Source organism: Bos taurus, chromosome 1 (genome assembly GCF_002263795.3).
Source record: "Bos taurus isolate L1 Dominette 01449 registration number 42190680 breed Hereford chromosome 1, ARS-UCD2.0, whole genome shotgun sequence".
Taxonomy (NCBI): domain Eukaryota; kingdom Metazoa; phylum Chordata; class Mammalia; order Artiodactyla; family Bovidae; genus Bos; species Bos taurus.
This window is the reverse complement of record NC_037328.1, coordinates 144091705-144105130: the sequence shown is the minus strand read 5'-3', so window position 1 is coordinate 144105130 and position 13426 is coordinate 144091705. Positions and strand designations below refer to the sequence as shown.

The 13426-nt window shown below is 47.1% G+C and overlaps 1 protein-coding gene across 4 annotated transcripts in view; it reads right to left on the bottom strand.

Annotated features, from left to right (window-relative positions):
- The window catches only part of TRAPPC10 (trafficking protein particle complex subunit 10), a 74612-nt gene that overhangs the window by 27702 nt on the left and 33484 nt on the right, over nucleotides 1-13426 (bottom strand). For 3 of the 4 annotated variants that reach the window (NM_001205885.2, XM_059884617.1, XM_059884618.1), the window contains 6 exon segments: nucleotides 241-332; nucleotides 1086-1162; nucleotides 1992-2106; nucleotides 2676-2822; nucleotides 9282-9529; nucleotides 11971-12082. In NM_001205885.2, coding sequence (NP_001192814.1) covers nucleotides 241-332; nucleotides 1086-1162; nucleotides 1992-2106; nucleotides 2676-2822; nucleotides 9282-9529; nucleotides 11971-12082 — 791 coding nt within the window. 4 annotated transcript variants of the gene reach the window in all.

The following is a 13426-nucleotide window of genomic DNA, read 5'->3' as shown; positions in this document are numbered from 1 at the left end:
CAACATTTATGTAAAAGTTCACCAAATTAATTAAAGAAACACAAAGATTAGTAACAATTACTATCGTTAATAATCTCTGGTATTCAGAAGGAATTGTCTAAAAAAATGATGATGGTTGGTTAACAGTTTATATTTTCATTCTACAAAGTTAGGTACACTTCATATTAACTCCTACATAACAAACCTCTTACTACACTTGGGAGATGTCTGAAATTCAGAGAAAAGTTCAAAATCAATTACATGTAAAACTCTGCCAGATCCTTTCCAACAAGCTTAGCAGATCGAATCCTTCCGATACTCGTGAACATTTCGATGGTGGCATGGGACAAGTCCTGCGGAAAAGCAAAGACCAAGTAACTCTGTACTTCAAATTTAATGCTATACAGACCCGACATTCATTTACCCAAAGCTGAAGCAAAAGACTTCTTTATTAATATAACATTTTTTTACTCTGGATCTTTTTGTGTTATTTGAGTTTTTACAAAACAGTGATTTATACAAAGTCATCAACTTGTATATAAAGTATGAAGCATAATAATGAAAGAAACATAAACTCAGCAGGCATAGAATAATTTTTTTGGTGTATTTTCCACATGCAGGTAACATTTTTAGCGTTTTTTCACTCTCTGAGTAACAGAGGCAACTGTCAGATGCTCTCCAATTAACCGTGACTTGGGAACGCAGGTGGTCCACTGGACTTCTACTGCACTGCTTTCTAAGACGCCCAAATTTAAGTCCTTTAAAATCAAGTACAACAAGCCCTGTTCAGGTTCAAACTGTTCCTCTGTGTACAGAAAATCCTTCACTAGCCTTTCTTACAATTTCTGCTCTACTGAATGAGCATGGGGAACAGAACAGTAAATACCCAAGGATGCTTTTATGCCTGATTACGGCACTGTGGATACCGACCCAAGTACTCCAGGTGCACTGACAATTCCCTAGGGCACTGAGGAAACTTAACCCGCCAGCAAGGAGGAGGTCCCAGACACCAGCTCACTCCCAGTCCAAAATGCTACAAATGTAGCAAAGTCTCACAGAGACAGGCCCTCTGCCGCCAGTGGACAGGGAACACTTGAAATACTTACTAAGTAGTGCTTTTCAAAAGCTTCTACTGATGACAATGCTTCTTTGAGTTTCTTATAAGGACTCTGAGCTGTGTTGGCTTAAACAGAAAGAAATAAGAATCCTTACTCATCTTCATTACATCCAGTCATGACTTTATGTTCAGCCTCAAATGTCACAGGTACAGGACTTTGTCTGATGCTTGAGGAAACTACCAACACACCCATGTCAGCTGAAACCATACTACTACTCACGTTCTTGTCCAGTTAATATACTCATGAAATAGTCTAAACACTTCGTGCAATGCTTTTATCTTTAACTGAGGCCAGAAGTTGTTAAGCATGTATTACAAATCCTACAATGAACTGAATTACTTTCTGAATGCTGTGAAGTGGTCTCAGGTTGAAACAGAGCAACACACACATCACACACTTTCCCTGAGGAACTGATCTGAGCCGGCGGGAGTCCCCTTGGGTCACTAGGTGTGCTTCAGTCAGCAACAGCCCTGCTAACTCACACTCATCATTATGCTAAACGAATCAGTAATGCTCCTTTCAAAGTGCTCTATCACCTAGGAGCAATTTACTCCATAAAAGGACTTGGCTGGCCATATTATCAGAAAAATAAATCACCTGTAACTGGGGGAGACTGGCGCATTTAAACTTCATGAGGGCTGTACAAATTCCTGACCAGCTCAATATAAGCCTACCAGAAACTCAGACACAGTTTTAAGAACGCTTATACTTTCTTAAACTATTTCTGACATCTCTTTATGTGATTAAAGGGTAAAATATCCCGTGTCTTAATCTGGTCAGCTAATAATGAGTCTAATTTCCCAAATGGTGAGTAGTCCTATTGCCAGAATCTGAGTTATACATGACAAGCACAGCCCACGTTCTCGGTGCTTTTGGGTACATTTCAAAAAGTACCTGTCTCAGGCCGCTCGGCTCCCAAACCCGCCAAAAGATCCACGGTCCTATTGAGGTCCTCTGAGTTAGGTCCCTTTTCTGACACAAGTCCACACAGATAGCCCAGGGACTTCAGCTGTTGAGATAGACCCCAAATATCAATTAATCTGCTATAAGAACCAGTAGAGAATTTACAAATTTAAAGTTAACATCCATCTAAATGCAAGAAATTTAGCTTTCCTACCCAAAAGATTTTTATCTAGATATAAAAATACATCTTGCTATGATCCTTTCAAACTCAAACCTTCTACACAATCATCCTGGGAGTGCCTCTGACTCTGGTCATTCCCAAGCTGCAAGGTCCCCTACTCTGTCTGCATTGCCACCAAACTTTCCTGCTGCCCACACAGGACCGCTGTCCTCATCTGATTTCTGCACAGGTTTCACGCTCACCCTGCTTTGTCTCCACCACCCTCATTCCTGGTGCAGAGTCCACCTTTTGCACGAGCGCAGCAAGTGTCTGACTCCATTGTCTACTGGAGTCAGACACTGGCAGGGACCCACCGCGTCCATGTTGCTACTGGACGCCCCTGAAGCAGCCAGAGCCACAGGAGGGACCACGTGTGCAGCACTTCCCCAACAGCGAACTCCAGCCCCACCCCAGGGGCACAGCCCAGACAGGCTCCCTCTGCACTCTGCAGCTACCTTCTCCGTGGCGTAGCTCCACAAGCCCACGGTGTGGGCAATGTTCGAGTCTATCTGCGCCCGGTCACAGCACCCTTCTATCCTCTGCAGCACCTCCAGGCAGCTCAGGAACACCCAGCAGTCCAGGGCACCGGGCGGCACGGAGACCTGGGGGCACAGGCGCGGGCAGTGAGGAGGGCGCTTGGAGAAGCCCCTCCCGGCAGCCACCCAGATTCTGCAAAACCACAGGGAAGAGAAAGGGGTATAATAACAAGGGCAGTGGCTCAGCTACAGGAGGAAGGGCTGTCTGTGCCCAAAAGGACTCAGTGGCTCACACTCCCGATGATACGGAGGGCCTCGGCAGGGGTGTGATCTCAGCAATGTACTCAAAAGCTTATTAAAGATGCCTGCAAGGCGAGCTGTCAGCACGTACTCTAGGCTTGGAAACTGGTCACCTCTCAGTTTAAAGAGCACACATCATGAAGGTGGGAAGCTAAGACCTCAGATGACCACTGGAACACATTTCAGATCATGTATCAACATAGAAATCTAGTATTAAGTAGATATTTGATGGTATTTGAGAACTGCTATTAATTTTTTAGGTGTAATTATGTTTGTAAAAATGGACGCCTGTTGCTTGGGGATGTAATAAACACTATACTGTCAGATATTCAGAAGTATCCACTGTACGTGATGGGTTCTAAGGTGGGCTTTCCTCTGCACTTCAGGGTCTTTGAAACAGGAGTGTCTCACAATTGACAGCACCTTCACGCCACACCTGGCAGTGCAGACTGCCTTTTCGGGGGCACTGACGTCATGAGGTGTCTCACAGCTGGGGCCCCAGCTCTGGTGAGACCCGCCAGTTGGTCCTAGTCACAGTGGGGACTAAGAAGTGATACCACATCAGCTGACAGGGGAGGAGCTGCACAAGCTGACGAAACCAACTTTTGTAAGAAACACTTCTTCAGCGCACCCTGAGCACACACAGAAGGACCTGGCACCAGCTGGAAAGGCCCAGAGAACGCCATTAAATGCTCCCACACGTGCTCAATGCCCAGTCTTTGAAAAATGAGACAAACTACTTAGACCCTTCAAATGAAAAATCAGTACGGAAAATAACAACGTGATCAGAAGCAACTTTCATAAGGTGATAAAGTGGTATGACTCTCTCGTCCAGACAAGGGATCAACCTCAAAGGGATACGGAGAGCTGGTCGGTGGGATGCAGCTCAGGGACCCTGTCCAGAGCACATATCCTCCCCCAAGTCGAACTGCAGTGCTTCACAGGGGGCGAGGCTGAGGAGTACCAATGGCCCACAGGGGTCTCACCCAAAAGCCACACACCTTTAGACAGTGGCAGGCTGAGTTCCTCTGACGGCCACCCACCCCAGTGTCCCACGCCTGACAAACAGCAAGCCCTGCCTCCCACAACGGACAAGCCCTAGGCAAGCTCAAGGCTCCGCCAGTCCACCTGGAACCCAGTGGCATTCTCGGCAACTGGACACTTCATGCACCCTAATGAGAAAGACACTGAGTGCCTTTCCATAGACTTTGGGGCCCTCTGGATAAACTCCTTTGTGAACAACAGACTTTTTAAAAATAATTTCTTCATAAACATTCTTTATCTTTCTTCAAACCTCTCTCCTTTTCTAATATCAGTATTATTGGTCATGGCAATAGCTGTCTGACCATTTTCCAAGCATAAAATTAAAGACATTCTTTTGTCTTTTCTAAACCTATGTTTTAAAACATAACGCAAACCCCAGTGTCCTATATGGACCACAGCGGGGCCATGCCCACCACACAGCTCCCAACACACCACTGGTGCCTCCTCATGAACTCATACGCACGAAATCAACATGCAGGCACGTCTTGTGTCTGACTCCTCCAGCTAGACTCTGCGTTCACAGCCTCGTCCACTCCAAGTGTGTTGATTTCTGCCGCCACACCCGTCTGCTGTCCACACAGACAGCAGTGACTGCTTCCCTCGTACAGGGTGGACATTTGGGTTATTTCCAGGGCCTGGCAGTTACGGTAAGGCCACCACGAGCGTCCCTGCACTGCCTCCTGGACAGAGGGGGACAAATCGCAGGCTCACGGGCAGCACAGGTTTGGCTCCAGCAGATGCTGCCAAACAGCTCTCCTAAGACGGGTGCCCATTCCTACTCTTCTCGTCAAGGAAAGGACTCCAGGTGCTCCCTGCTCTCACCAGCACTTATCAAGCCCTTCCACTGTAGCCACCTGGGGGGTAGATTTCACTGTTATTGTAGTTTGCATTTCTCTATGATGAATGAGACTGAGCACCTTTTCATCTGCTTATTAGCCAACTGGATATCTTCATTTGCCTAATTTCTATTGATTTTTCAGTCTTTTAAGCTGATTTGTAGGGGTTCTTCCCATACTCTGGGTAAGAGTCCTTCTTAACTACACAGCCTATGGACCTCTGTCCCCTCCTAGCCACCCCGTCACCCCTCCTCCGTGGTGCTGATTGATGACGAGAGGCTCTGATTTCCAGGCTGCCCATTTTCCACACTCTTCCCTCCTAGCCAAAGCCTTTCTGCCCTATTTAAGAAACATTTGCTAATCTCAAGGTCATAAAGATACTTTCCCACATTATCTTTCAGAAGCTTTCTTGCTTTATCTTTCATAAACTAATAATTATTTGTGGGTGGTATGAGATTCAGTTACTCAGACCCATTTATTCATTGAATCCATTTATATTCCATTTGTTCGAAGTCTACCTCAGTGCCTTTGCTCCGACCTCACATTTCTCCCCAGGTCTCAGCTGAGTCTCCAACTCTTCTCTGCATCTTCTCCTAATCGGGAGCCTCTCTCTGCCCTCACCTCTCACAGCACCCCAGCTTTCAACCCAAGGGTGGCTCCCCACTAGCTGTAGAATAAAAGCCAACTTTCAAGGTGACGTATGCTTTCAAACCTGGCTTCCAAGACCTTTGGAGCCTCACCTCCATGTCCTGCCTCAGCCCTAAGTTCTACCAAGACTAAGCTCCTCGAGAGTTCTTTCTCAACAGTGAGTTCTCTTCCTGAAACTCACTCTCTCTGCCTGCCACCCAGGCCACGTCCACCTGGTGGGTCCTGACTCAGCTCACAGGGTGAGGAGGGGTGATGTTGGTCTGTCGTGCTCGCTGCTAAAAGCACAGCTCCTAGAGTGAGTGCTTGGCTAGCACAAAACAGGTGCTCAACAAGTAACTGCTGAATGAACGAAACTTTAAAACCCAGCTCACACAAGACCACCTCTTGACTCCCACCCCAGACATGTCAGGCAGTGTCCATGTGCCCACGCAAGCTGCCCCTCTCTCGATTCCACCCCCACCCACCTACCCCGCCCTGGAACAGCTTGCTCTGATGGCCCGGCAGCTCTGGGCTCTGAGAGCCCCCTCACACAGCTGGCTCTGTGCACAAACTGGGGGTTTCTTGAGGTCAAGCAGGACTCGTTTCTTCCTCATGAGTGGGCCCTCTCTCCCCTCACCACTGTGTGTGGTCAGCTGCTTTCTCAACGGTGCTGGGCAGTTCCTTCTCTAACCCTCTTTCCCTCTTCCTGAGGCTCATCGGCTCTTATCAACATCAGCGCCTTCCCCGGTTGCCTCCTGCTCCGTCCACTCCCACTCCTCTCACAGTTCGAGTCCTCCCTCAGGGCTCAAGGTCACATGATGAGCAAGTACTTGAGGACCCTGAGGTTCGCTCCTCTGCAAAGCCTCTGCTCTGTCCTCCGTGGGGCCTGAACCCAGGAATGCCAACGCCAGCTGGCAGGCCTGGATGGCAGGCCTTGTCCATCCTGCTCAGCCTGCAGCTTCTCCCACACACAGTCTGGGTGCAGGCCTCTCACGCATGGCGCTGGCCAGGCTCTAGATCCTGAAGAGTCCTGATCTCTTGGCCAGCCCTGTCTGTGAACATAATCAGAACCTATGCTGATAAAAGACAAGCCGGTACCGAGAAAAACACATTAACACAGAAATCCTTTGGGGAGTCACTATAACGAACGTAGAACGACATTCTAGAAAATATCTTCCTTATATTGTTCTCACTTACCAATCTGGTAAAGATGAAAATATATACACGTATTACTTTTTTCTTACCAAAGATGCAGGAAAAGAGTATTACTAGTGTAACTAAAAATGGGACGATCTTTCTAGAAAGCAATTTGACGATGCACACCAGAAGTGTTAAAGACAAGTGCAGTCTTCAACTGGCCATCCTACGTGTGAATGCACTGAATAAGGGTGACGGACAAGGATACACACTCCTGCAACGGCAGACACTGCTTAACAGTCCCAAAGTCCAAACAGTCCTTCTACACACAGAAAGGCCACAGACCAAAAAGAGAACCTCTTACTTTAGAATAAGCAATGACATTTTCTTCTGCAGATCTGTCTGTATTTTCCAAATTTATGCAGGGAATACCCTAGACTTTTGGTAAACAGGTGGGGGAGGGTTTAAATGTTGTAGACAACAAAGAGATACTCTGTGACGGAGTCATCTGAGCCCCCACAGACCTGGCGCAACCTTAGGGCTATTGCTCCTGACACCAGCAGCACTGTGGGCAGGCACCCTTTCCACACTCACACACTGCCAAGCCGGGAGCTGGCCCCCGGCCTCAGCAGGCACCGCCGCAGGTGACGACCCCAGGCCACACCACGGAGGTGGCATCTGGCCACCTCGGCGTCTCCTACTCTCAGAGAAGATACTATAAATCAACTGATGCACCAACAAGGAAGTCACCACAACTTGCTTTACAAACCACAAAGAGCAAACACAGGCATCTTCTGCAAAAGAAACATCACAATAAGAAATGCACAAAATGGTTGCAATACATATGCTTTTGGCTTAATAAGGATAAATGACCAAACCTAACCCTAGAAGCACCACGTGCTGGCCCAACCTGCAAGCTGCCTGAGAACTGACTCTGCAGTGGCAGTTCTGCCCAGCTCTGTGTGGGGGAACCCAAGGCTCTACGCTGGCCTCTGGCCACGGACATGACTGTCAACAACAATCACCAGAAAGAAAGCTAGCAGACACAGGAAATGAGTTCTAGTTTTGAGAGCGGAATCAAATATGCAGAAAAAATAAATAATTTTGAGTCTTGAATTTTCATTGTCTCCATAAAAATTTAAAGAAATTCTAAGAATAAAACTTAACCGCTTTATTGCCAACCGCAAAACTTCTTTAAGATATAAGGACCACCCCCAGCTCCCAAAACAACCTAGAGAGAGATCTCAGATGAGAAAGGAGAGAGAGGAGTTCTGTGCCTGGTGCCCCACATGCCCTCTCCAGGGAGAACACCATCACTAAGTCCTAAAGAGCCCTCCTGGGTGACCCCAATTTGAAGGTGCCAAGGCTGGACTGCTTGGGCTCTTAATACACTCCCATGTTTTCCCCTGACCCACTAACAAGAGAAAATCTCTCAGTCAGTAAATCTCTAGGCAGCCCTGTCCCATTAATGAAGCAACCCCTCAGCCCTGGAGTCTGTACAACTAGACTGGAATAGCCAAAGATTATCTCAACCTACTCGGTGACAGGTGGCCACAAGAACATCACCTCAAGGTGGAAAGTGTTCTTTTTTTCTCATATGTTCGATTAGATGTCCAAAGAAGAAAAATAATTTGATAAAATGTCCTAAATTCTCAAGTTTGTGGCTCAGCTAGGCTAGGCATCTCTTCTTTAGAAATTAGCACAATAGTTTATCTTATTGAGTCTCTTATTTAGCTTTTTAGGGAACATAAAACAGAAATGTCTATGATATGAAAACTACCCCTACCACCAGTGCCCTGGGTCTTCACTAACTGTGCCCCCAGAGCCCTGACGTGGAGCCCAACAGAAAGGACCGCAGCCTGCCGGGAGGATCCGAGTCTGCGACGAGTTAATTATGTTACCTGAGGTCACCTAACCACTTCCACACCTACTTTCTTCCTTTATAAAATGGAATTAGACCACCCTCTCAGTTCTTAACCAGGCAGTGGGAGCGGGTGCCTAAGAATCCTCTGAAAGTGTATGTAACAACTGGAGTGTGTATATGTGCAGTTTTCCATGTAAAGAGGTCACTAAAACAAAAAAGGTGAGGACGCCCGGAACGGACAGTCACTAGCGCTCCCCTACCTCACTAAAATGCTTCCAACGCCAAGGGCAGGAAAGAGCCCAGAGCCCTGGGGGTGTTAATCCAGAAAACCAAGTGTTCCGCTACAATGAACACCTTCAGCTAACTGTGTTCTTTCCCACACGCCTGCACACGTGTGCTTGTAACGTATCTCCATTAAACTGGGTGCTACTGATTAACGTGCACAGCTTGCTGTGTGTCACTCACATTGTCACCGGCACGCTCATGTGCAAATTCATGCATCTGAAAGGACAGCTCTGAAAGAAAACAAACACTGCCTGCGAAACCTGATTCTGCGTGTCCCCCAGACGAGTGATCTTGATCAGTGAGGCCCAGCTCCTACAGAACAAGCCAGGGTTACCTTAAAAATTATACTGAGAAACTCATCTAGGAGGCTCGCTGTGGGCCAATGTGAACTGCACTGTGTTGAGAGCAGAAGTTGTATTTTCTAGCAATTACTTAATCGGTTTCTACACCAACAGTCAGGAAGCGGGTAAATGGGGAAAAGAGACGACTCACTTCCAAGAGCTTCAGCTCCTGCACACAGCTGTGCAGCAGTTCTAGGGCGCGCTGAGCCACCTCCCACGGCCTCTGCAGGAAGAGGAGCAGGGTGCACTGGCGAGAGAACAGGTAACTGCGCAGATCTAACAGGGTGGCTTCTTGCCTCTGTATCAATTCGCGCTTCTCCATATCTATGGGCTTTCGGAGGATCAATCCATTCCAGCTCTTCACCGGCTGGCAGAAAAAAGTCAGCCAGTTGGCACCATCTAAACAAACACACATCGTGAAAGGCGCTGACTGCAGATTCCTTCACCTCACTGCGTGGGACCGTGAGCCCTAGGGGACCGATGGGCGGCTCAACTGCTGTTCGGCCCGAAGCGCCAGCCCCCCCTCGAGGCTGTGGGGAACCCAGCAAGGGACATAGGACAGAGTGCTCACTACAAGAACACCCACTCGGCACCTGGCATTGGGGGACAGGACAGAGGCCACAAGGCACAACGCCGTTGCAGGCCCCGAAGGTTGTGAACAAGCCAGGATGCGATCAGGCCGCCGGGCTGAGGGTCAGGGACACCTCAGGCTCCACAGTCAGTCACCGGGGAGGAGGCAGGAGGCCCAGGCGGGAGTGTGCTATGGGGTTCCTCCCTACCGTGTGCGGGGGAGCAGCCTGGCCACGGGACAGTCTTTTTCTTCTTTCATCCCCACACTCTTCCTGACGTGTTTAAGCCTCCTGCCTGTCTGCCACTCAACCCTGTCAACACCTGAGCCCAGCTCCCAGAGGAAGGGCCCACAGGCACGAGGAAGCAGTAGTAGTGGGAAGCAGGGGGAACCTCCTCTAACTGTCGGAGATTTCCAACAAGGCCCCCCAATTCTAAGAGCCCAAAGACTCAAATATGGTTTTAAACTAAACACAAGCGTCTACAATAACAGGGTCATTCAATCTTAAGGAAAAAAACTTTTTGATCTACTGTTCTCTCTCACAGCCACCTCCCTGGACGTCCACGTCTACCCTGGCATGGTGGCATAGCTTCGTGGCTGCAGGGCCAGCGACAGCACCAGCGTCCCTCACGGACCTGAGCTGAGACTCAGCGGCTCACTGTCCATAAAGTGAGGTGTCCCCCCAGCTGTCAGGCCCTTCCTCAGCAGATCCCTCTGCTAAGGCCCCATCGGAGCCCACTGGGGTTTCCTGGCTCCCCCCCGTTTGGTCAGGCCTCTCTTGGAGGGCCTCCTAGGCCCCCATCTGACACTAACCAGCCTTAGCGCCACCCTCCCCCACACCTGCATCTGCTGCCCAGCCTGCACTTGCTACCCTCACTGCCTGACTCTAAGTGACATACTTGTTTTTCCATATGTCTCCCTTTCATGTAAACTCCATCAAAGAAGGAATTTTGTTGTGTTCCCTACTGTATTCAGAACAGGGAAGGCTCTCAAGAAGTATGTGTATGAATGAACAAAAATGAACCACCTTATCATTTCACTGTAAAAGCTGGTCCAGGCTTACTTTTGGATTTTAAATTGCCCCAGGTTTATTTTAAAACTGAGAGAACAAAGAAACTATGTGAAATATAAGAAACATGTAAGCTATCTGAGACACACACACACACACATATATATACACACATATATATATGTATAACATGGGTATGTAAGTTATAAGAAATGTAATTTAACTCCCTTTAAGTTTTCAAAATCTAATTAGTAAATTGCTGTAGTTATATGCTTTTGTCTGTGTCTCAGCAAAGTAAGAGATCCAAAGCTGAACTGAATGAAAACTGCCTGGAAGTGGGCCTCAGTGGGTGACATCGAATCACTCTGAAAACCAGGGTGGGGCCACAGGCCAGGGGGGCGGCCCCTGCACCTCACTCCCTACAGGTCTCCTAGCAGACACGACAATGGCTCCTGGGAATCACGCCTTTCTTCAGACACTATGACAAAGGTTCTTAAAAGAACCCCCGATAAAGATGTCTATCATAGCACTGCTTGTGGTAGCAGAGTGGAGACAACCCAAATGCCCAGCACCAGGGGTGGCTGAATCAAGTCTAAGGAGCCCACACTGTGAAGCACTCTGCAGCTACTGTAGAAACAGCTTAGCACCTGACCTGTCCCCCTGAAGAGATGCCTGCGATGGACTGCTAGTAAGAACAAGCTACAGACAAATGTCATGATAATGTGATGCCATTTCTACCAAAATAAATACCAAGCAAAGAACAGTGAGCACAATTACAAACTTTTTTCTTTGTACACGGGTCACTGTGCTAGTTTCGTATTTTTAGAAAACTTTAAGACATCGTTAAAAAGATGAACACCCTTTACAATGGTGTCATGTAAGACTCACTGTAGTGAACACTCAAATATCACACAGACAACCTCTTAACCAAAGAAAAAGATCCCCCACACTATGTTAGCAAGGAGGCACAGCATCGGGAGCATCCCTAGACAGACAGCTCAAGCTGTAGAAATGACACTTTATATCTGAAAACAACTCCTTCAACACTTTGATTCCTCAAGATTCTTCCACAAGTGTGACTAACACCTAACCCTCATTTCACTCCCTATAGCAAGATGGGAATATATCCTGCATAATCTGTTTTTAAAAACCACGGAAGATTAGGTAATTAATATTAGGTAAATAACAGCAGCTTCCATACTAGTTAGAAGTGGGGAAAGCTATGGTGAGAAAAGAACTTGTTTCTAAAACTTCACTACTCACCCCCAGCACCAAAGTTGACAACATACTGAGAAAACAAGGCGTCCAGCTCATCGTACTGCACCAGAGCGTCTTCAAACTGCTGCAGCATCTCAAAGACAAAGGCAAGCTCCTCCTAGTCACCCAAAGAAAGTTTAAAAAGGAAAACACAAAATTATAAATCAGTGTTTTGAAGTAAGAAGCCAGGAAAGATCACAACAGAGAAAAGCAAGCAGCATTCTGAACAATGTTTATGCTAAGAAACAGAAAATCAAGTTAATGACCAGGCACAGACAGAAGCAGGAAAAGGCCAGCATGACTCCTGGAGTCCCTCTGTGACGTGCCAGGCCTCAGTGCTCGGCCTCTCGTCCTTGGTACTTCCCTTGCTCCCCAGACAAACACTCTTTAATTAGAATTCTGCTCTATGGAATAGCGGAATCTTCTCCTTCCTTTACTTATTAAACCAACTACTTATTTATATCTATGGAGACACAAGGATGCTGATTCTATCCCACGGGGTGCATCTCTGGTCTGTCACTACTCATTTGCTGCACACACTGCTCCTGCTTTGGATGTCAGGAGGCCCCTGGAGGTGGTGTGTGTGCTCCTTTGACAGACCTCCACCTTTTTCTTGAGCACCTGCTTACTTTCTGCTTCTACAAAATATTGTATTTTCCCTACATTAGCCCTGGAACCAATCATGTCCAGGAGCCCTGGCAACTTTTACTGGAGAATGCAGTTTAGAAACCAAGATCTTAGCACTAAGTCTGCTCACTGCTACTGAGGTGTCATTTTTTCCAGACCCCATCAGAGGAGAGAGCAAAGCAATATTTACATGCACACGCATTAACCACCACCCACACATACATCAATATTTCTGAATCTATCTACCCAGCCATCCAGTTATCCAACCACGAGTTCACACTGATTCTAAACCAATACCACTGTGTTCATTTGGACTCTTCTCTTTCCTTGTCACTACTCTTAGGAAATAAGTTTAATACGATTGAAGGGTAAAGAGACAGGGTGATCTGAAAGTTCTGTCACAGTCAGCCATACAGGGAATTATGAACACGTTCAAACTCCCTTATGTTGCCCAAAATCACCCAAATATCACCACGACAGGAGCATCAGAATAAGAGACAAACTTCAAAATTTCTAATTAGGGTCTTTTATTTATTCAAGGTTCATTATTTCTTCAGTAATTAATATGCAAGTGATATTTAAATACAAAAATTACAAAATATGAAAATCATACTTTTCCAGGCAAAACATGGTGAACAAAGAACAAGGACCCTAACAGCAACACTCTCATCCCTCTGCAGTGCACGGAGGGTCTCCTCCCCCTAGCTCCTCTGTTTCACATCACTTTGTTCACTTAACACACACTTCCTCTTAAAAAACAAGAGAACTGACTATAGACCACAATTTCTGGAAACCTAAACACTTTTGTAAGCTAGAGTAAAGAAACCAGCTTAAG